The sequence below is a fragment of the Tamandua tetradactyla genome, chromosome 12, assembly GCF_023851605.1.
Source record: "Tamandua tetradactyla isolate mTamTet1 chromosome 12, mTamTet1.pri, whole genome shotgun sequence".
Classification (NCBI taxonomy): domain Eukaryota; kingdom Metazoa; phylum Chordata; class Mammalia; order Pilosa; family Myrmecophagidae; genus Tamandua; species Tamandua tetradactyla.
This window is the reverse complement of record NC_135338.1, coordinates 98,859,071-98,883,282: the sequence shown is the minus strand read 5'-3', so window position 1 is coordinate 98,883,282 and position 24,212 is coordinate 98,859,071. Positions and strand designations below refer to the sequence as shown.

The 24,212-nt window shown below is 38.9% G+C and overlaps 1 protein-coding gene across 1 annotated transcript in view; it reads left to right on the top strand.

The window, feature by feature from the left end:
* Window positions 1–24,212, top strand: part of IQGAP1 (IQ motif containing GTPase activating protein 1) — a 95,137-nt gene that overhangs the window by 30,904 nt on the left and 40,021 nt on the right. The window contains exons 3-12 of the mRNA XM_077124276.1: window positions 5,064–5,220; window positions 6,005–6,082; window positions 9,646–9,722; window positions 16,535–16,602; window positions 18,369–18,482; window positions 19,007–19,185; window positions 20,265–20,349; window positions 22,099–22,262; window positions 23,066–23,150; window positions 23,884–24,047. Of these exons, the coding sequence (XP_076980391.1) occupies window positions 5,064–5,220; window positions 6,005–6,082; window positions 9,646–9,722; window positions 16,535–16,602; window positions 18,369–18,482; window positions 19,007–19,185; window positions 20,265–20,349; window positions 22,099–22,262; window positions 23,066–23,150; window positions 23,884–24,047 (1,171 nt within the window). The remainder of the gene's footprint in view (window positions 1–5,063; window positions 5,221–6,004; window positions 6,083–9,645; window positions 9,723–16,534; window positions 16,603–18,368; window positions 18,483–19,006; window positions 19,186–20,264; window positions 20,350–22,098; window positions 22,263–23,065; window positions 23,151–23,883; window positions 24,048–24,212) is intronic.

Genomic DNA, 24,212 nt, shown 5'->3' with positions numbered 1-24,212 from the left:
AGGTTCAATTCCCGGAGTCTGCCCTTGTAAAAAAAAACAAAACAAAAAAAACAACAAAAAGACATTCCCCAACTGGGAAACCCTGGGAACCCTCTCAGCCATTGGGGACTCCCCCCCAAATTGTCCAAGCCATTGATTTTGAGGCTTGCCCTTATGACATTTATTTCTGTAGGAGAAGCTAAGGCTACCTATAATGAGGCATAAGTTTTGCTTCCAGGAAATCTCTTTTGTTGCTCTCTCACTCTAAGGCCAACTCTGCAAGTAAAATCATTACCCTCCTACAGGGGCATGACACTCAGTGGTGGAAGTTTCCTTGACAACGTGGGACGTGACTCCCAGGGATGAGTCTGGCCCTGGCACAGTGGGATTGCCAATGCCTTCCTGACCAAAAGGGGGAAAAGAAATGTAATAAAATAAGACATTAGTGGCTAAGAGAGTTCAAATAGAGTTAAGAGGCTATTCTGAAGGTTACTCTTATTCATGTTTCAGTTAGATAGTGCTAATTGCCATGCTTTTTAAACCCCAACCAACATCACTTCTGTTGACTGTTAAGAACACCTAGGGCTGAAACTGAGACTCTGTAAATGCTTCATACTTAAAGTTTGCTTTCCTGGAACCTATAATTTCCAGAGGGTTCCTAGGCCAGATAAATCCTGAAACCCAGAGGTACCAGCCTCTCCAAGATTATCAACTAATTACATCCCCCTATCCTTTAGTTTCAACACCCCTTCTCAACATGAAAAGATCAGAACAGGTATTGCCCAAAGGTCCTTCTTGACTGGGAGAAGGATCAACGGAGAAGGAAGAGTTATAACAGAAAATAGTATTTAACAAACGAGTATGACTGCTGAATCACTATTTTGATATTTCTTGTAGCTTCCAGTGTTTTGGAACAGCTAGAAAGAAAAATTTGAAATACTGAAATGGTAACCCATAACAAACTCTGAAGTTTGTTCTGCAACTGCTTGTCGAAGTGTACTTTGAAAATTACTGCTTTTTCTTTGTATAAATGTTATAGTTCGCAACAAAAAAGTTAAAGAAAAATCAAAGGAATTTGTTGTAGAAGCACATTAGGTTCCTGGCTCTCACATTTATGATTCTCAGACTTTGCAGTAGAGGGAAAGTGTCAGATGGGTTATAGCAGAGGAAATAGAAAGGAAAATTTTTTTTTTTTGTATTCTTAGAATTCAAGTAGAATGTAAACTTCTGCTGGCATTAAAAATTTCAGTAACATAGCACCCTCTTGCTCTTAATTTTTCAGAGCAGTTTGGTCCTTATTTGACTTGTTTTACTTTTATAAACAAACCAAGTGAAACTGAGCTTAGAGTGGAGAGTGAGCTACCTGTCGAGTCTTAGAGGGCAGCTTTGGGTTTTGTGCAGCTCTTTGGAAGCACTGTTCTGTATTTTGTCTTTCTCTATTTATTCTAGCTCTCTTCTGCTTATTTCTTTTTACCAAATCACAGTTGCCCTTTCTTCCTCTGGGTTGACACTTGTGTGATGTGCAAGGGCTTCTACCCAACTATAGAAAACTTACAAGTCTAGTCATTAATCTGGAATGTTTTATAAACAGGCTAGAGAAGGCAAAGATAAAGGATGTGGGAAATGCTGCTGTGGTCCCTCCTTTGATTTTTATTTTAATATAGTGGTCTCAAAGAGAGAAGGACCTACACACATCTGACAGCCGGCTCTGATTGAAAGTAAGAGCAACTACTATGCTGATTAGTCATAAAGTCTTCTCCTATGTGTTCACCCCGTTTTGTGGAAGAAAATAAGTACATTTTTTCCCTTCATGCGGTTATGTTTTAAGAGGGCTGGATTTGGCTTAGGCTTGAATTGTTCTAGGTTTGTCTCTGTTAATGAGAACCAAATCAGATTGTCTCCTGAGAGCTGCGGTCACTAGGAGCTGTTTACCAGGATGATTTTATCTGTGTCCGTTTAGCAGTAAAATATTAGAGGGACGATTATATGAGCCATTTCCTTGGACTGTAACTTTGTTTTCCTCACCAGCAATCACCATCTTTTCCATGTTGCTCTTCTGTGCTTTAGGCTCTTTCAGAGGTATAGTTTAGATTTTATGGCTGTTACAAATTGGTATCTAATTTGGTTACTATGGCAACTCTTCTGGAAAACTGTTTTCTTTTCCCCTCTGATATATAAATTCTACTGCTCGAGAGAAAAGCCAGCAGAGAAAGCTTTCTCTCTTTGGGTTTAGAAAACAAGCAGAAAATTATCTGGCTGTTTCTTACAACCGTGTATCCACCTGGTATTTAAATATCTACGCTTCCCCCCCCCCCTTTTTTTTCTTTTCTTTCCGCATGGACAGGCACTGGGAATTGAACCCAGGTCTCCAGCATGGCAGGTGAGAACTCTGCCACTGTCTTCCCTTATTTTTTAAAATAAAGATTCTTAGTAGTAGTCTTAGTTTGAAATGATGATAGAATTAATATAGAATATTTTATTCTGAATTATAAAAGTTTACACATGCATGATAAATTGAAACTACTGTGTATTATTTAAGCAGTTTTATTGATATAAAAATATAAAAACACTCAAATAGGATTATAAATATGTTTATATAATATTTGGCCTATTTTTCTATTGGTTTATTAGTGTTTTTCTTACAGATTTTCATAAGGCTTTAGAGAGAGAGAAGGAAGAGTATGCGTATGCGTGTGTGTGTTTATATTTAAATGTTCCTTGCAGTTTTATTTGCCTTTTTATTTACATTTCTATGTATCAATAAAAATTATAAGTATTTCATTTTTATGTGGTCCTGTCCTGTTTGGCTAGTAAATCTAATTTTTATTTCAGTCTGTTGCATCTTTGAATTTTTATTTCATTTGGCTTTTCAAAGATTTAGCACTTAGGGGAAACAGCTTGGGCAACAGCTAGAGTTGCGGGAATTTTTTCCATTGTGGTGAAGAATATGGGGGTAATGTCAGCCTTGTAAAATGTGGAGGGAATGATTTAAAGTTGGATTCTTAATTGGAGTTCATGGACTTTAGGAAGCCAATGAAATCTCTAAAATGATAACTAAAATTTGAGTCTATGTACTTTTTTTTTCATGGAATTTAAAAAAATTTATTAATTAGAAAAATAAACAAAATAAAACAACATACATAATCAGTAATTCACAATATCATCACTTAGTTGCATAGTCATCATTTCTTAGAACATTTTCATTAATTCAGAAAAAGAAATAAAAAGATAATAGGAAAAGAAATAAAAAGACAATAGAAAAAGAAATAAAACGAACACAGGAAAGAAAAAAAAAAGATTATACCTACCATACCCCTTACCCCTTGCTTTCATTGATCACTAGCATTTAAACTAAATTTATTTTAGCATTTGTTCCCCCTATTATTTATTTTTATTCCATATGTTCTACTCCTTTGTTGACAAGGTAGATAAAAGGAGCATCAGACACAAGGTTTTCACAATAACACAGTCACATTGTGACAGCTGTATCATACAATCATCCTCAAAAAACATGGCTATTGGAACACAGCTCTACATTTTCAGGCAGTTCCCTCCAACTTCTCCATTACATCTTGAATAACAAGATGATATCTACTTGATGAATAAGAATATCCTCCAGGATAACCTCTCAACTCTGTTTGGAATCTCTCAGCCATCGACACTTTGTCTCATTTCCCTCTTCCTCCTTTTGGTCGAGAAGGTTTTCTCAATCCCTTGATGCTAAGTCTCAGCTCATTCTAGGGTTTTTTTCAATCCCTTGATGCCGAGTCTCTGTTCATTCCAAGATCTTTGCCCCACGTTGCCAGGAAGGTCCACACCCCTGGGAGTCATGTCCCACATAGGCAGGGGAAGGGTGGTGAGATTGCTCGTTGTGTTGCTGGAGAGAGGGGCCACATCTGAGCAACAAAAGAGGCTCTCTTGGGGGTGACTTTTAGGCCTAAATTTTAAGTAGACTTGACCTATCCTTTGTGGGGTTAAGTTTCATATGAACAAACCCCAAGACTGGGGGCTCTGCCTATAGCTTTGGTTGTCCACACTGCTTGTGAGAATATCAAGAATTCAACTTGGGGAAGTTGAATTTCTGCCCATTCTCACCACTCCCCGAAGGGGGCTTTGCAGATACTTTTCCACTCACTCATCGAATCACTCTGGGATTCATCAGGGCATCACTCTGGACAAACCAGCAAAATCTCATGTCCTACCTGAGATTCCAAGTCCTTATGGCGTTCAATCAAACTATCTACACAAGTTATATTAGGAAATGCACTAGTCAAAATATAAGTTTTGTAACAAACATTTTTTGCTTTAGTCTCACACAGGAGGTGACATTTTAAAATATTAATTATCATCTATTTTCAGTACCCTCCAATAATGACATTCCATTGTTCTTCCTCATGCAAAAACATTTTTGAAATTGTACCTTGTACATTTCACTATTATTATACACTCTAAGCATTCCTAGATTATACCATCTCAATCATTAACATCTTTCTTTCTGATTTCATTTATGTCCGCAGCCCTCCTCCGTCTATCATTCTCACATGCAGCTTCATTCAGTGTTTTAACATAATTATATTACAGGTAGGTAGTATTGTGCTGTCCATTTCTGAGTTTTTGTATCCAGTCCTGTTGCACAGTCTGTATCCCTTCAGCTCCAGTTACCCAATACAGTCTATGTACTTTTTAATGGGAAAAGGTCTAAAGCTTTCCTCAGGATTCTGAAATTCAAAAATGGTTAAAAATCATCATCTTAAATGATTTTTAGTTACCTCCATTTCTGTTGGTGGAAAATACATGCAACTAAACTTTGTTTTTATCTTTATCTTCATCTTCGGCTTCCCTGAAATCTTTTGAAAACTACTTAAAGGGAAAAGATGGCAGTTTTTCCCCCCCGTTTCCACATTACAACATCCTCTCCCTCTCTGGAAAACATTTAAGAATTCATTATTATCCTGCTTCTTCAGGAGTTTCCAGTATTTTTAGATTCCCTTTTAACTTCCCTGAGGAGTGTAAAAATGAAGCTTAGAATCTCTAAGCCAGAGTTCAGATGCCCATCTCTTCTGACACCCTCTCCTCTCGTGCAGGTGGATGGAAGCATGCCTAGGGGAGGAGCTGCCTCCCACCACGGAGCTGGAAGAGGGACTCAGGAATGGGGTCTACCTTGCCAAACTGGGAAACTTCTTCTCTCCCAAAGTGGTGTCCCTGAAAAAGATCTATGACCGAGAGCAGACCAGATACAAGGTGAGTCCTTTCCTGCTTGGAGCTTAGATTTCTGTAAAATTTCTTGAGAGGAAAGGCTAGTGTATTTATTCTGTATAAGAGTTATTGAGAAAGGTGTTTTTCTTCCAATGATATATAACCTTTAAAATGTTTGGCAGAGTGGAGGACATGGTGACAAGGCAAGATATGATGGTAAAAGAACGTCAGCTGTTGTGATTCTGGTAGAATTCTTATGACAGTTTATCTACAAATTTTCATGGTCTTTTGTTTTTTCTTCAATTTTATTGAGATATATTTACACACCACACAAACTGTCCAAAGTACACACTCCCTGGCTCACAGTATCATCACATAGTTGTGCATACATCCTCATGATCAGTTTTTTTTATTTTTTTATTTTCATGGTCTTTGATCAGTTCTTTTATTTCTTAGAAGGTATGGGAAGTAACTAAGGGAATTACAAGTTTATATCTAATTTTAATCAAGGACTGAGACTTGTTAGCAAATGGGAAGCAAGGTAAAATGGAGGCGGCTGTACAATCTCAGAAGACAGAGATAAGTGAGAGGGTTTTGGTTCAAGCCGTAAAAAAAAAAGAAGACTGGTGAAGGAATTTGGAATGCTGACAAGGACCGGCTGTGTTGAGATGCAGATTTGGCTTCTTGGGATTGGAGTATGATGCTGTAACTGACCTGAAATTTAAGGTGACTTTGTAAAGTCTTACAAGGGAACTATTACAAAGAGAATTTTTATTTGATATTTGCTTCAGTGTGGCCACCAGTGCCTAATGTTCCTTGTTTGTTCTAGGCAACAGGCCTCCACTTCAGACACACTGATAATGTGATACAGTGGCTGAACGCCATGGACGAGATCGGATTGCCCAAGGTAACTTAGGTGGTAGCTGTCGTTCTGGCGTGCATGTGGCTGCTTTGGCATAGCAGTTCTCATTCTAGCTGTACAGTTTTTCTCAATTGGACTCTCCATCTTACTTCTTTTTCTGTTTAAGGAATGCTTTTGTTCTTTTCTTTTGTATTTCTCATCTCTGATTCACCTCACTCTAGGGAAATTTCTGTGATACCATTTACTTTCTGGGGGAGTGCATGGTCCAGGACTTGAACCTGGGTCTCCCACATGGAAGGCGAACATTCTACCTCTGAACCACCCATGTACCCATCGTTCGCTTTTTATTTTTGCGTGGGCAGGCACCGGGAATCGAACCCAGGTCTCTGGCATGACATGAGCCACCATTGCCAACCCCACCCCCCATCATTCACTTTTGTACATCAAATTGTAGACTTATATTAAAAATTTTGTTTGTTTGTTTGTTTTTTGCATGAGTAGGCACCAGGAATCGAACCTGGGTCTCTGGCATAGCAGGCAAGAACTCTGCCACTGAGCCACCGTGGCACTGCCCTCTAGACTTTAATCATGATATAATTTATATACCACAAAATTCATCCTTTTAAAGAATATAATTAGTGGTTTTTATTTATTCACAGTTGTTCCATTGAAGTTTTACTCTAGGAAATTTATTTTAGAAATGTCATTTTCCAACTTCAGAATAACCACATCTACAGGAGCATGAAGGATCATTTTGTGATTTAGAGTTGATATAATGACATTTATCTTCCGTATCTGGTTTTGGTGATGGCTGTAGTTTTGATATGAGATTGTGCATCCTCTTAAGGGTTTTGCTTGGAAATTTATTTAGCTGCTCATAATGAAATTGCCATCTCTAAATTACCCACTCCTACCTTGAATCCATTAAAGGCCATGCTGTATTGTCACTTTTAGTGGCAGGTATTTTGTTTTTTTTTAATTTTATAGCCTTTGAACTAAGAATTTATCCCAAAGAAACAATAAAACAAGTACAAAAAGATTTATACATAAGAAGTTTTAAGTATTGTTCACGATAGAAAAAATTGTTAGCAAACTACGTATCTTTCTTAGGGGTATTATGTTGCAGCCGTTAAAAAGAATAATACCAATAATAATAATAAACCAAAAAAAAAAAAAAAGAAAAAAGAGTAAAAAATAATGTATATCATTCTGTACTGACAAAGGAAGTTGTGATGTCTAAGTGAAAGAAACAGATTAAGGTTGTAAGAGTTTGTCTTCTGACAAAGATGAGATCACTGGTTTTGTGTAAAAATAAAGTGGTATTCTTGGGGAAAATCTGTAAGGAGATATAGTTTTCCTTTCTGTGTGATGAGATTGAGGGGTGATTTTAATTTTTTTTTTAATACTTTTCTATAAAGTCCACACTTTTTTCAACCAAAGGTAGATTTCAAAGGTGAGTTGTGGAGTATGAAAAAGTTGCTGAAACCACTTGGAAATGAGTTTATTTGGCTGTTTACCATAGCACCAAGCTCACTGTTGCATAAATATCTGTTGAATTGGGTTAAAACCAGAGTCTTCACAGAATACTAGCCTTTGTCCTCTTCTTTTCCAGAGCAAAATGCTGAAGTTCTTTTTTAATGCAGTGGTATGTTTGAGAATTAGGCCCCACAAATATCAGGAAATGCAGTATATTGAGTTCTTATAGTTACTAGGCTTTCTCTGCACCTGTGATTTCCTGTTCCTGCTTTTTATAAGTGTGTCGAATGGGCAGTGACAATCTACCTCTTTTGAATGGTACTAAGAGCTCTGTTAATATTTGCTATTGCTGATAGTAGTATTGTTTACTACAACAGGCTTTTTTAATGATTTGATTCTCTTACCTTTTTTTGTTTACTAGCAGTAATACATTGTCCTGGACCACAGTCGCAACACATACGCAATTCCCCAGAGGCTTTCAGGGGCAACTTAGATACCAGAGAAATCAGCCTTGGAATATACAGCCTGTGTGATTTAGGGCCCGAAGATTTCTGAGTTATAGGACTAAAGACATGTGGACTGAAAATGTATTGTTTGCCTATAATATATGATACATCATTTACAGTACATATATTATATATTTTGGGATGTCTCCTTAATCTGTTTAAATGGTATATACAGACTGATTGTAGATACTTAATGCAATATTTTTTTTATCCTTTTTGAATCTTTATTATAATCGATACTATTACCTACCTCCTCCTTGAGATATTTTCTTCATTGGATTTTTTTTTTTTTTTTTTTTTTTTGGGTTTAAACCACAGGAATTTATTGTCTCATATTTCTGGAGACCAGCAGTCCAAGACCAAGGTGTCGGTGGAGCTGCGCCTCCCTGGGAGCTTGTGGGCTCTGGCGGTGGCTAGTGACTGACCATCCTTAGTGTGCCTTGGGGCGTAATTCCCTCTTTGCCTCCGTCACATGGCTGTCCCTCTCTCCCTTTTTTTTCTTTTTCATTGTTTTTATTAAATTAAAAATATATATGTAACAACAAACACAGACATTCTTAACATATGATCATTCTAGATTTGTAATCAGTAATTCACAATATCATCACATAGTTGCATATTCATCATCATGAGCATTTAGAACATTTGCATCAATTCAGAAAAAAAAATAAAAAGACAACAGAAAATAATTCATACATACCATCCCCCTTACACCTTTCTTCATTGGTCACTAGCATTTCAATCTACTAAATTTATTTTAACATTTGTTCCCCCTATTATCAATTTATTTTTAATCCATATTTTTTACTCATCTGTCAATACCGTAGATGAAAGGAGCATCAGACACAAGGTTTTCAAATCACACAGTCACATTGTGACAGCTGTATCATACAATCATCCTCAAGAAACATGGCTACTGGAACACAGCTCTGCATTTTCAGGCAGTTCCCTCCAGCCTATCCACTACCTCTTGACTAACAAGGTGATATCTATTTAATGCGTAAGAATAACCTCCAGGATTACCTCTCAACTCTGGAATTTCTCAGCCATTGACACTTTATTTTGTCTCATTTTGCTCTCCCCCCTTTTGGTTGAGAAGGTTTTCTCAATCCCTTGATGCTGAGTCTCAGCTCATTCTAAGATTTCTGTCCCACGTTACCAGGAAAGCACACACCCCTGGGAGTCATGTCCCACCTAGACAGGGGGAGGGCAGTGAGTTTGCTTGTCATGTTGGCTGAGAGAGAGAGGCCACATCTGAGCAACAAAAGCGGTTCTCTTGGGGGTGACTCTTAGGTCTAATTTTAAGTAGGCTTGACCTATCCTTTGTGGGGTTAAGTTTCATATGAACAACCCCCAAGATTGGGGACTCAGCCTATAGCTTTGGTTGTCTGCACTGCTGGTGAGAATATCAAAAATTCCCTACCAAGTAGTGCTTTTCATTCTGTGTTGTAGCATTTTATTCTTTGCAATACTTATGATATGTCTTTTCACCTAATGATGTTATTTGCTGAATGTCTACAATGTTCTCTAATTGTCCAAAGTTTTATTTGTGTTATTGATGATTGGTGAATGATCAAATGAACCCCAGTGGGTAATTGCCTTACTCTACTTTTTATTTCTCCCTAGATTTTTTACCCAGAAACTACAGATATCTATGATCGAAAGAATATGCCAAGATGTATCTACTGTATCCATGCACTGAGGTAATCAGATTTTCTTGGTAAAATAAGTAGACTGTTTCATTAGGTAAGAATGAAAAAGTTTTTTCTTTAGCTTTTGAATTTTCAATTAGGATAAAATGCCATTATCTTAACAAAGTGGTAAGAAACGGCTGTGTTTTCTTAAGGAGTCAGGAGTAGGAATTTATTAATTTCCATAATAGATCATTTTGTTTCTAAAAACATAGTGTAATTCATTATTAAGCTAGTATGTCTTTGGGCTGTACGTTTCACTCAGGAATAGTCCCTCCTCCTTAACTGAAATCTCTTAAAAATTATAAAAACTATATATATTTGAAAACTTATTTCTCATTTTGTTTCAAGCTGAGAAGCTGAATTACAAAATAAACTTAAGCTATGTCTTGATACTCATAGTAGTATAATCAAATTTTGTCAGTGTTTTCAATAATACTAGTGAATACCAAAAGATCAATTTATAATTTATTTAGTCATCTAGGCCCTTGCCATTATTAAACTATTTTTTCATTCATTAAAGAATTTTATACCAACATGGCTATAAACTGCACTGAAACAGAGTATGATTTTTTCACAATTTCATGGTAAATTAAAAAAATGATTTAATTCCGGGTCCCTGGCTCTTAGAATGAACACGGTGTGCAGTTGGAAGGAGAAGGTGATCTGTGTGGCAGGAGAGCGGGGCGGGTGCGGTGGGTGCCTGCGGTGTGGAGTAGGAGTGCAGCGTGCCACAGGGGTGCAGTTACTTGGCGGTCATAGGACTGAAGGAGAAGATGGCAGAAATGAGTTGGACTTGTGTATGTGATTTATTTGCTTGGGATGCCCTTTTAAATAGCTTTTTTTTAAAAAAATAGAATTTTGTATGTGTGCTTAATATGTGTTAATTATATGTGTGAACGTATGTATAATATTGACCTGTGGGAAGCCTCTTGTCTCCAGTTTCTTTATCAGACATGTGCCAGATCTTTGGAACCACTGAAATCTTCTGAAGCACACAAAAGAATTAACATAACTGAGAATTAGGAGGCCCCTTGTTTGGACGATTGTGTTAATCTCCTAAGAAGTTTCCCTCCCAGGACTTCTTCCTTCTGGCTCATTTGCCATGTGTCTACCAGAGCCATCTTTTCAAAACAGCCTCGAATGTATCAGCCCTCCATAAAGTATCTTGATGGCTCCTTTCTAGCATCTTTAAGTTTCATTTATAGTCTCGTCTCCAGCCATTCCCTTCTGTGGACCCATGCTCTGGTATTTTCACCAGACATAATGTATACTCTTCTGTCTTTAGCCTTTGATTGTACTATTTCCTCTGCCTGGAATGCTCTGAAATGCCACTGGTTTAGCTCACATTCTTCTCCCGTGCCACCTTAGTGCTACCTCTTCCCTGATATCTTTTCCTCTCAGGCAAAATTTTGTGGTTTTCTGTCTTTATGCTCCCCTAGCTTTTTTTTTTTTTTTTTTTTTTTGCATGGGCAGGTTCTGGAATTGAACCTGGGTCTCCAGCATGACAAGTGAGAACTCTGCCACTGATTCACCTTTGCCCTCCCCCAGCATTTTGCACATGCCTCTTACTTCTTGTGTAGTACTTTCTCTTATATCTTTTTGTAGAGTCCTTAGGGTGAAAACTTTTGCCTTTACTTTCTTTATCTTTGTATCTCTAATACTTAGATGTCCGGAATATAGTAGGGAATCAGTAAATGTTTGTGTTAAGATCAGACATTATGACAAGCTTCTATCTCTCCTCACCATCTCAGAGGGATGTTAGTCTGTCCTATAGATGAAAAAGAGGAGTGTTGTTTCTTCTTTATCAGACAAGCCAACATTTATCCAGCCCAATTTTAGGCCATTTCCCACCTAAGTGACATTTACTTCAGTGATTTCAGTTTATTCCTTATCTAAACTCCTGTTTTATCTTTTTGTTATATGTTATTTCTCTCATGTGTTTAATCTTTTCTCCATAATTGGATTATTAGCATTTTAGGGCTAGAGGTCATGCCTTATATTTCTTTTTTATCCCCCCTCCCAAAATAAAAATAATAAAGAAGTGTTAGGAATCGGTGGTTTCTTGGGGAATGTTAGAATGTAGCATTTTCAAATGTATGTGTCTGAGCCAAAATCAGATTAATTCTGAGTATTGTGATTGTTTGGTGTTACTTGAGGTTCATTTATGTTGATAGCCTGATGAAGGCTGCACCTACAATGGATATCTGAACTTGGCAGTTGCAGAGATGTCTGGAGCTGGCAGAATTCCTTTCTGTAAATTCTGTAGCCACTACTCTCTGTGCTGTATCCTGTGTCCCCAGCCCTCAAATTCTCCCAGACAGAAATGCAGAATTAACTGTGCCTTTTTTTCTTTTGCATGGGCAGGCACTGGGAATTGAACCCGGGTCTCTGGCATGGCAGGCGAGAACTCTCCCTGCTGAGCCACCGTGGCCCGCCCTAACTGTGCCTTTTTAATGATGGAATCAGAAGAAGAAAGGGCAGAAATCTGTTATTGTTTCTCATGTCGTTTGAGTATACAGCCTGTGCTTAGAAGTTAGATACAGAGCGGTGTAATGTGGTTGGTAAAGTATGGTTTCTTTCCTTCCTTAGGGTGTTTTTCTAGAAGGGTAAGTTGGTGACACCTGATAATGTGTAGGAAGTGTTTATAACTGTGCTCAGATACTCCTTTTACTCTAAAGGACAGCAGAGTCTAAGGCTTGTTCTTCATTCCAGTGTATTCACCTCCCTTTTGGATTAGCAGTGCCAGACGAGCATTATCTCCCTGATTTCCCCTTTCTGCCTCCCCCCTCTTCTTTGTTTTAAGTCTTGACTGGCATTACTCCAGGGAGAGTTATTTTACTTTAGTCAGGCTAAATTACTCTTGTAGATTCCATTCCACTCTCAGATAAGATCTTGATTCTCCATTATTCTGAATATATTGGCATACTGTCCATTTCCCTTGATGTTTTATCTTTCTAAGAACTGGGATTGGGGGATTAAATAGGTCTATAATCCCTTATCCTTAATTCAGAAATCCTAAAAGCTCTGAAAATTGATTTTATTTAGTACAAGCTCATTTGTTAGCAACATATGATCAGACTTAATATGAGCTTATTTATAGTCTTTATTTACTAATATGATTCATTGTTTCTCTGCAGAAAAGTAATGTTTTTGATTAGGGTTGCTACCCCAGGATTTGCTGGAGGTATTTTATAATACTATATACCCTGTAAAATCCTTTACATATCTGAGAAATTCTAAATTCAAACATACCAGCCCAAAGAATTTAAATAATGAACTGTAAACTTACATTAGATTCTGTTTCCTAATAGTGACTTCCTCTAGGTTACTCAGCAATCCGCAAAGAAAATTTGAATCCACATAGGCTAACACAGCTTCCTTCTCTCCATTGCTACAAAGCTTAAATAGAAAGAAAAAGAAAAAGAAATTCCAGCTCAGTTATAGGCTGACCCCTTAAAGGCACATAACAGCTCATTTGTAAAAGTAAGTGATTTAGTTTATTAAGTTGCTGGAATGTAATATACCAGAAGTGGAACAGCCTTTAAAAAGGGAATTTAATCAGTTGCAAATTTATAGTTCTAGTGCTCCCTTTCCCCCCAAATGTCTAAACTAAGGCATCCAGGTAAAGATAACCTTGGCTCAAGAAAGGTTGATGCCATCTGGAACACCTCTGTCAGCCGGAAAGGTATGTGGCCAGCAACTGTTGTTCCCTTGCTCCTGGATGTCATTGTTTTCTGCCTCTGTTTCCTGTGGGGGTTCCTCACTTGGTATCTGTGGCCTTCACTTAGCTCCTCACGGACACAACTCTGGGTTCTGACTTGCTTAGCATCTCATGGGAATGCACATGGCGACGTCTGCTGGACCCTGCATCTCCAAACACCTTGGTCTCGTGTTGGCTCTGTCAGCTCTGAAGCAGCTGTTCCTCTGCATTTGCTCTCTCTGAAGTTTCTCCAGAACGTTTCCCTTTTTAAAGGACCCTGGTGAACTAATCAAGACCCACCTGGAATGGGTGGAGTCACATTTCCATTTAACCAAAAGGCCACACTCACGATTGTGTGTGACACATCCTCCTGGAGTTATAACACTCCACAGCTGGGAGTTGTTTCCACCCTACCATACTGAATCAGGATTAAAGGCCATAGCTTTTCTGGGGTACACAACACTTTCACACTGGCACAGTAGGCTTCGGAAAGCAGGAACAAACATTAGAAAGTGATGGTTTCTGTTAATATTTTTACATTACAGATTTTAAGTTAAGCACTTTTGATTCTGGGCAAGAGGAGCTAAGTGGCCATTATGATTCCATTCGTAGCTCCAGTATCTCCTTAAAATACTCCTAGCAGTTACCTAATAATTAAAGAGAGAAAGGAAAGGTAGTGCCCATGTTTTACCTTTTCTCTACTTTTTTCAGCAATTAGTTTTATCCTTATTAACACCTTTAATTAAATAAAAACTAACTCTACAACATGATGAACATAATAACAGCACTGAAATATATATCTGAATGTGATTAAAAGGGGAAATGCTAGATTGTATATACAGTAACTGAATAAAAATTTAAAAAGAAAAACCCACGGAGCTACATAATACAGTGAGCCCTGAGTTAATCCATGGACTGTAGTTAATAGCACAGTTACAAAGTGTGCTGTCATTAATTGTGACAAATGTTCCACAGCAGTGCAAGGTGTTAGTAACAGGGTACTGTGTGCGGTTCCTCTATTTTATGCATGGTTGTTCTGTAAACCCACAACTTCTTTAATAAAGGGGGAAAAAGCTAACTCACACTTTATGAAGCTACAAAAACGATATTCTTGGACTGTCTTTAAGTATGGCAGCTACTTTCCTCTTTCAAAATAGGAATAAAAGAGGAAGAAATTCCTGAAGAAAAATTTAGAGTGCAGATGGGGCGTTATTAGTGGGAAAAATATATAGATGTATTACATTTATAAAAGAATATTAGCTATTTTGCCTTGGACTATTTCTTGGAGAGGTTTGAATTTTTCTGAGAGGAACTTTATATAGAATGTTTTACTCTAGAGAGAAGTATTTAATTATATTCATATGATTCATTCTTGTACTTCAAAAAATGATTATGTAGCTGCTGTGGATATATAAATTCATATGTGCTTTCAGAACACTTAATGTGTGTAAGGTTTTTTTTTCTGATTACACAGGTTTATTGTATAAAATTTAAGGTATGTTAAGTTCTGTAATGTAATATGCATGGTACCTATTTGTATTTCGGCAATACTGAGCTTTATAGATTTATTTGCACTTTATTGACTTTCTGCGAATTTTCTTACATATTTTTTATTTCTTCCCTTCTTGTCAATATCTTACTTATGTCTGTGCCTCTAAAGTACCCTTCTGATCCTCCTAATTTATTAATTCTGAAATTCTAGGCTCTTAAAGTTCAGTCAGCCTAACTCAGATGTGCAGATATTTGTTTCTCCATCATCCATCCATTTGTGAAATATTAATATATAAGAGCTCTGGGTGTGCCTTGGTGAACAAGACATTTTTGTTTCTGCCTTCCTGGAGCTTAGAGTCTAATAGATTTATTGTTTTTTTTAAAAAGGCGGTAAACCAGGGATGAAAGTGTCCCTGCAAGCATGGAACATGACTCCCAGGAGTGGGCCTGGCCCTTGAACTGTGGCACCAACAGTTCCTTCTGGATCAAAAGGGGGAAAAGAAATGTAACAAAATAAGGTATCAGTGGCTGAGAGAATTCAGATGGAGCCGAGAGGCGATTCTGGAGGCTACTCTTATGCAAGCTTCAGCCAGATAACGCTGATTATCATGGTTTGCTAAACCCCAAGGAAAACCATTCTTGTTAACCCTGAAGAACAGGAGGGCCCTATCTGAAATCCTATAAAAGTCTCATGCACCACATTTACTTTTCTGAAACCTCTCATCTCCAGAGGGTTCCTAGACCAGATAAGTCCTGAAACCCAGAGGGGCCAGCTTCTCCAAGAATATCAACTACTTCCATCCCCTGTCTTAAATTGTCTATACCCCTTTTCAACATGAAAAGTTTAATCAGTTGAGAGTAGGATCAAAGGAGAAGGAGAAATTGTAATAGAGAAGATAGGATTTAACAAATGAGTGTGACTGCTAAATCACTATATTGATGTTTCTTTTGGCCTCTGGTGTTTTGGAGCAGCTAGAAGGAAAAACCTGAAGTTGTGGAATGGTCACCCATAACACACCTTGAAATCTGTTCTGTACCTACTTGTTAAAATGTATTCTGTAAATTATCACTTTTTTTTTTTACTTTTTGTATGTGTTACATTTCACAATAAAAGTCTTTCTAAAAAGGCTGTAAATACATATATACTTTAATTAAAATTCTTTATTTACCCGTATTAAACTTTTCCATCAGTATTATGAATTCAGCTTAAATAAAATTTGCTATCTGAATCATTTTCATGAAACTTTTCTAAAGTATCTTCTTGATCATGGGAGGCTTAACAGAGAGGTGAAGACTTCACTAATAATAATTATATTAACAGTCTAATAATATCTAATCACACATTGGATTTGTTCCAGAACTGAGACTTGGATTTGTATTTACTGATTTATAGTTCAGTGCTTTTTTTGCATTTCATTATGTGATTTTTTAAGACAACATTATGTAAAACTAAAAAAATCTCTGAGGTAAAATATTGTATGTAACTGCAAAGGGGAAATGCTGTAGGATACTGGGATTCTCTCTTTGGACTATCTCTGCTGTAACTATTCAATTCTTCATGCTGATTTTCCGAAGCACAGCAGCTGGTACAACCGGGAGACCTAACTATTTTGTATATTCTGTCTTCTAGTTTGTACCTGTTCAAACTAGGCCTTGCTCCTCAGATTCAAGATCTATATGGAAAAGTTGATTTCACAGGTAAAGAGTTAAACTTGGCAAGAAATGCTTGATTTAGGTGGAAATAACCTGGAGAATCAGGATATCGATTTTAGAGACCTAGGGCTTTAAAGATACTCTGACAACAGAGATAGAAGAGGTGTAAAATAACATGCTTCTCCTAGAGTGGTGGACAGAACCCTAAACGGGAATTTTCTCACTTATGTCATGGGCATGATTAGTAAATCTCAGTTTTCTTAATTGGGGATAATATTAACATATACTGTTATGTGTTAGATAATACTTTAATATATATATTTATAACATGCTGTTCTTAACATCTACCATTAAGTGTTCATGTATGGTGAAAAAAGTATTGTAACAGTCTTTCCCTGTCCCTGCCAGCTGCCAGCTGATGAGCTCTTACTATGGACAAGGAGGCCAGGGGTGGGGAGGGGAAGGGCGGGCAGGGTGGAGGTGATGCAGAATGACAGTGTGTTCTGTTTGTCTTTGTTTTTATTAATTTATTTTTATTAATTTTTAAAAAAAAAATCAACAAGCAAACAAAAACATTCTTAACGTGATCATTCCATTCTATGACTTTTTTTTTTTTAGCTTTATTAGCTTATTTAGACGCTTATTTCTGTAGACTGATGCTTTATTAGTCAGGGTCCTTTAGAGAAACAGAACCAACAATAGATATTTGTAATTATGAGACTTATGAAAGTGTCTCACACAGTCGTGGGGATGCAAGAATCCAAAATCCGCAGGGCAGGCTGTGAGGCTGGCAACTTCCGCGAAGGTCCTGAATGAACTCCACAGGAGGGGCTTGCTGGCTGGCTGAATTAAAAAAATGAAGATGCTCTCTTCCCCCTTAAAAGTTTTTGACTGATTTGATTAAATCCAACGGATTGAATTAGGCCCAGTGGATTGGATTCTCTCTTTTTGGAAGATGTGCACTTAGTTGATTATAGATGTAATCAGCCAGAGATGCTGATGATTTAATAAACTAGCCTTCTGGTTTATCAAGGAGCCATGAAATGTCCTCACAGTAACAGGCCAATGCCTGCCTGACCAGACACTGGACACCACCACCTGGCCAGGTTGCCATCTGAACCCAACCATCGCAGATGCTTATATTTTTCTAGCCTTATGATGCTACAGGAGGAAGAGATGGGGGTTTTGGAATTAAAAGGGCAGTGATAGTATTGGTTGGAGGTAAAATAGATTCAAATCACTTTTTGAATCTGATGATTTTTTATTAGTTCTGGAGGTTCCAAAAATTAGTAATAAAGCTTTTATCTATGGTATTTTTCCTTTCAGGGAAGTTGTTCACTAGGCCTGGGGCAGGGGTCAAGGGTTACATGTTGTTTTTCTTTATCACTTGGCTATCCTTAGTAGAAAGGAAATTGTTTAATAGCAGCTGTTGATTTGGATTGTGCAGACTGAGATAGTTCGACTAGTTTCTGATTTACTTGTTGAGCTCCCTTTAAACTTGTTTCATTCATAAGAGCTTTATAGGAAATGCCATAAGAAGCAGTTTTGAAATACTTTTTCCTGTAAGGCCATACTCATGTTATAGTTATTTTTGTTGCTCTTGTTAAGCGTAATAATAGTTAACGTGCTTTGAGTACATGCTATGGACCAGATACTGTGTTCAGTTCTTTTCATGTATTATCACATTAAATTCTTGTAACAGCCCTAAGAGATAGATGCCATTTTATCATATTTTATAGTCGAAGAAAATGTTTCTTTCTGTGAGTTATGGAAAGGGTGCTTTCTTGACTGGTCTTGATTCTTTCCTGTAGAAGAAGAAATCAACAACATGAAGATTGAGCTGGAGAAGTACGGGATCCAGATGCCTGCCTTCAGCAAGATTGGGGGCATCCTGGCCAATGAACTCTCAGTGGATGAAGCTGCATGTAAGAAGAGAGAAATTTTGTGGGTCCAAATGGATTGTTACCACCACTTCTGTTAGCAACATTAGGACGTTAGGAAATAAATAGATACAGTTTCAAATACTGCTACAGTCTTCCATGTCATTGTTGTGTAGAAATAGGTGATTAGTTTTAATTAAAAGCATCTAGAAAGTGAGTCTAACATTATTTCAGTACCTTTTTGAGTTTCTTATTTTTTATGCTATTTGATTGATAATTATAATGTGAGATTTTCCATAAGAGAGGCTCTTTACAAGGTCTTATGAATTCCCCAGTGAGATTCCAAATTTAAGATCCCAGATATGCATCATAGGCAGAGTGGTGGTTTGTGCATTGTAAAGAAAAGAAGTCTCTTAGGAATTGGGGAGCCATTCTTCTAACCCCATTCTTTATTTTTCTATGAAAAGGAACCTCTTTCTGTAATGGGTTTGCGATGTTGTTTTGTATGTATAATGAACTTCTTTTACTGTAAGTAACCTCAATCTTGTATATTTTGATATATTTTTTAGTACATGCTGCTGTTATTGCTATTAATGAAGCTGTGGACCGCAGAATCCCAGCCGACACATTCACAGCTTTGAAAAACCCCAACGCTATGCTTGTAAATCTTGAAGAGCCCTTGGCTTCCACTTACCAGGATGTTCTTTACCAGGCCAAACAAGACAAAATGACGAATGCTAAAAACAGGGTAAAAATGAATCATCTGCTCTCTAATTTGTGTTCTTTCGTCATTTGATTGTTAGGGCTTCACTTTCAAAATCTTTTTTTTTTGAGGTATAGCTTAACCTACAATAAAATTTGCCCTTTTTAAGTGTTTGGTTTAATGAGTTTTGGCAAACGTATATGATCACATAACCAGCACTCCCAAAACTTTCTTGGTGTGTCTCTGCAGCCATTCCCCCAAGCCTCTGCCCATGGCCTCTAACCGCTACCAACCTTTCTGTCATGAAGTTTTCCTTCTCTAGAATTTCATATGAATGGAATTACACAGTACATAGTCTTTTGGTATGAGACTCCATTTTGACTTTTGCTGACTTGAATTTTGTGCAAAGTTTTAAAGTGTGACCATTAAAAATTAATGTGCTGTTTTGAAAGATGATTTCTAAATGTCAGTGTAGTCCTTCTCCTTTACCAGCTTCTCTGGGATGAAATGTTCTTGAGTGCTGTTGTTATGGGTATATGGAAGTTAGTTGAATGATTTGGACTTGAAAAAACTAGAGTTGAAACTCTCATTTAAGACTTTTTACGAATTTATTCATTTCTTTCTGAAATTGGCAATTGAAACATTTCCATTCTGTGTGCAGGTTTCCAGATTATGGCAAAATGAAGGCATCGCCTCTCTCAGAATATTCTCTGTATATCTTATTATAGAGCAGGGATTATACCCCCAAAATAGCAGTCAGACTGACCTGGAGGCCTGTGGCTGCTGCTTGGCCCCTGCTGCGTTGCTGTGCAAGGCTGAGAGCTAGTGTCCCGTAGGCTCATCCCCTGCAGTCTCAGACAGGGAGGGGCTCTCCGTCCCCTGCGGGCTCACGAGGGGGCAGGCCATTGTCCCTCCTCCATGGTGTCCTCCCGTTGCTCAGTTCTCCGTAGGGACCCCTGTGCTTGTCGTGTCCAAGTGGATCTGCCTCTCATTTTTTAATTTATTCATATAGCGTTCCTTTTTGTTCTTTATACGGGATTTTATGTCACATCCATACTTTGTCTTAGTTCTCTTCTGGTGGAGCAGGAGCTCCTGAGCTAATTACACTTTTCACTCCTCCTCAGACAGAGAACTCGGAGAGGGAGCGGGACGTGTATGAGGAGCTGCTCACCCAAGCCGAAATTCAAGGCAACATAAACAAAGTCAACAGTGAGTACGCCCCCAAGCCCCCACCATACGTGGTACACGGGAACGGGAGCAGGAGCGGGAGCGCGCCCTGGCCTTAGACGTGTGGCCTGGTTTGTTCTGTCTTAGTTAGTGGACTTGTTTAGGGACTGCTGCTTCTTGCAGTCTCTTGGACTTGCTTGTATCCCCTCTGTTTAGCTGCCATGTCCTTGGGCTGACCCTCACCCCATGCCTGCATTTTTTCTGTCGATTCCTGGTTGGTCTTTTTGTCTATAGTTTCATTCTTTCACCCTGTGTTTTGTCTTAATTTTGTCGTGCCCTTTAAGGAACCTGCATTGGTTCCTTAGTACTTAACCAGACCAAATGCAGATTGCTAGCCCAGTGGAGTTCTTTATGCACTAAAACCATGTTGGTGGTTTTCAGTCAGTTGAACTGGAGACACAATCGAACGGAGACGTAAACAGCCTCTTAGGGGCCTGCGGAGAGACCACAAAGCCAGGGCAACTTCTAAAACCTTTTTTCCCTTTCACCTCTTGTTTTTATTAATTCTACTCTTCTCTGCTACCCTACTGTCCATTTTCTAGTTTATTTGAGATTTTATTTTCCCTTGGGCTATTTTGTTTTTTCTTTCTAAGAGCATTTATTAATTTTTTCTCATGAAAACGTTGAAAATGGGCAAGTATTGTCACACCCCAAATATTTAGGTTTTTTTGTATTTTATTATTGATATTTTGCTACATTTATAATAAAATCAGTTATTTGTCTTGTGAGGGGGAAAAACTCTTATTTCCTCTTCTAAAACTGGGAAGCTAAAAATCATAAAATATTTACAGTATCCCAGTAACTATCATTTCTGAAATCAGAAATTACCTTATTCTGACTTTCAATCTTTTAATATATATTTATTTTACACTTTATGAAGTACTTTGATGTACACGGTTTCATTTCATCTTTAAAACAACCCTATGAGGAGGGTCCTTGACTGTCATGGACAGAGGGAGGAGCAGCTTGGTTCTTACTGCGGATGCTCTGGGCAGGAGCCTGTGTGGTCTGAAGTCCTAGGGCTAGAAGTAGGGGCTGTCAGGAGGGGAGGACAGCCCCCTGAGCACCGGTTAGCCACCCTGCCGGGTGCACTAACTCGCATGGTTGGAGTGTGTTCAGGAGTTGGCAGGATGTTGATGAGCTGAAATGATGCTGTGAAATGGTTGTTGCAAGATGGGGCCTGATGAATCAGGGTGAACTGGAGGGTAATTAGTCAGGGTAGACAGAGCAGGAAGGGGGCTGGCTGTGTGTGGTGTACCCACAACTCAAGGGTGGGAGCTTTAACGTTTTCTTTGAAACAAAATTGTCCAGAGATACAGCACGTTGTCTTGTGAAATAGTTTCTCTTATTTAGTTTATTTAGTGCTGTGTAAGCACAGTCTGGCCTACTTGGTCTCTTGGAGGGAAATTACGCGTCTCTTGGTCTGGATTGAAGGCTTTTTCACACTGCGGCCTGTCAGTGCCAAGCGCTCTGCACGTGGAGGCTATTCAGCGGGCCTGGAGTGTGGCCTTGGCATCTGTTTTAAAACCTGATGGACAGCCTGGTTAGGAAGGCCTGGACCTGATGGCTTTTAGGTTCTCCTCCAATCCCAAGGCCCTGTGTTCTGGAATAACAGAGAAAAAAGGTTGTCTGAATCCCATGTATCTCAGAATTGAGAGTACTGAGGGAAGTGCTCTGGGCTGTTGTGTTAACATGGTTGTCGTTTTTTAAGCTTTTGCTGTTTTTCCTCAGCATGTTCTGCTTTAGCAAATGTGGACCTGGCTTTGGAGCAGGGCTCTGCCCTGGCATTGCTTAAGGCCCTGCAGGCACCAGCTCTGGGTCTTCGAGGGCTGCAGCAGGAGAATAGTGACTGGTACTTCAAGCAGCTCCTGAGTGATAAGCAGCAGAGGGTACAGGTAAGGGTGCTCTGGGCTGAGTTCATGTGCCTCCATCTGAATCCCATGCTGTCATTTAAAGATATTTATGGAACCTTTTTTTTTTTCTTCTCCAGTATAACTTTGTCTCTTGCATATAAACTAATTTTTTATATCCTTAGGTAAAGTACACATTGTCTTCAGCCCTGTTCTGCTTTTAGAACTGTGAATCCTTTTTAAAAGTGAACACTTACCATGCCTCCTTCTGCCAACCTAGCCATCCCTTCATTCTCACCACCCTGTTTTACACCCACCCCCACCCCCACCCCGGCACACACACACAAAAGCTTTAGGGGAAGTTTACATTTTTTTACACTCTTACTTCAGGAATTTCCACTTAAGAAAAATCACACCTCACTTTTTCCTCTGGCCAACACTGGAAAAGTACTCTATGTCCACTAAGTAGACTGTGTGGGACTGTATTTTGTGATTTTTTTAGAACAAACAGGAGGGACTTTCTTTTTTGTCTAAATAAAGGCAAGTATACGTTTTATGAATTCTTGGAGTATGTTGGCCAGACTAAGCAGTGTTAGTTTGCTAATAATTGTATAAACATTTTATCTCAGGACATTTTGATGCTTTTTATGAAATATTCTTTTAAATGTACCAGAATCTGGAAAGTCATTCTGCCCCAGATTTGGCTTTTGGCTCTAGCTGGAGCTGCCACCTTGGCTGCACGGAGCCTGTGCCGTCCTTGGTGTCTGTGTTCTGTGTCCCTGGAACTGCTGGGAAGGCTCGAGGCGTGGCCACGAGCACGCCACGTGAACCTTCTTTGCTTTTCTCAGAGTGGCCAGGGTGGTTCCCTGCAGAAGGAGGAGCTGCAGTCAGGAGTGGATGCTGCAAACAGCGCTGCCCAGCAGTACCAGAGAAGTAAGAGTCCTCTCAGTGGTGCCCTCTAGAAGGTGTCATCGGGGAGGGGACTTGTGGCTGTCTGTCAGTGCAGGGTCTGAGACTAGCTGCTGCCACCCCACTCCCTCCACTCCAGGCCTGCCAGCCATAATCAACCACCAGGTCCCTTTGCTGGCAGTAAGTTCTTGAGACTTCATCCCCTTTAAAAGTAGCCATGGAGTGAGTGGAGGTTCACTTTGGCCAGTAACCACACCTGGAGGAGGTGAGACTTGAGCAATTGTTAAGAATGGAATGGTGAATGAGGAGATGGGTGGATATTCCCAATGTGTGACAATAAAAAGAAGGAAGTGTGAGCAGAGGTACAAAAGTAAAAGGTATGTTGAAGTAACAGTGCTTAGAATAAATGTTTTATAGATGTTTTGGTCTGATTTGTGTAAGATAGAGGGTTGTAAAGATTGTGGAATGCCTTGAGTGGCAGCCTGAGAAGATGGTACTTTTTTGCTGGGCTCCAGTGGAAGGGAAGAGATGTTTTAGGTGGAGAGTAGTGGTGGCATACAGGATGAATTGGAATGGAAAAAAATTATGGGGGAGGAGAACAGTTAGGAGGTGGTTTTTTAAAGATGAAAGTTTTGCTTCAAACTTCATGGCTAATAGTTTATCCATAGAACATAACTTTCTTTACAAAAGCTGGCATCTCATTACCCCCAGGGCTCTCTAAGCCTCCTGTGTTTCTGTCCTCCTGTATTCTACCCAGGATTGGCAGCAGTGGCTGCAATTAATGCTGCAATCCAAAAGGGTGTTGCTGAGAAGACTGTTTTGGAACTAATGAATCCTGAAGCCCAGCTGCCCCAGGTGTATCCCTTTGCTGCTGATCTTTATCAGAAAGAACTGGCCACCCTGCAGCAGCAGAGTCCTGGAGTAAGTTCCTGACCCTGTCCTGTTTGTGAGTAGAATGGGCTGGAAGGGAATTTAGTTCCCACTTCTTAGTGTGGTTGGGTGGACCTTTCTTACCAGCCACTTAGACTGTTTGTGGCTTTATTAAACTGATAACCTCCGTGGCATTCAGCGTGTCTCTCCTCACTG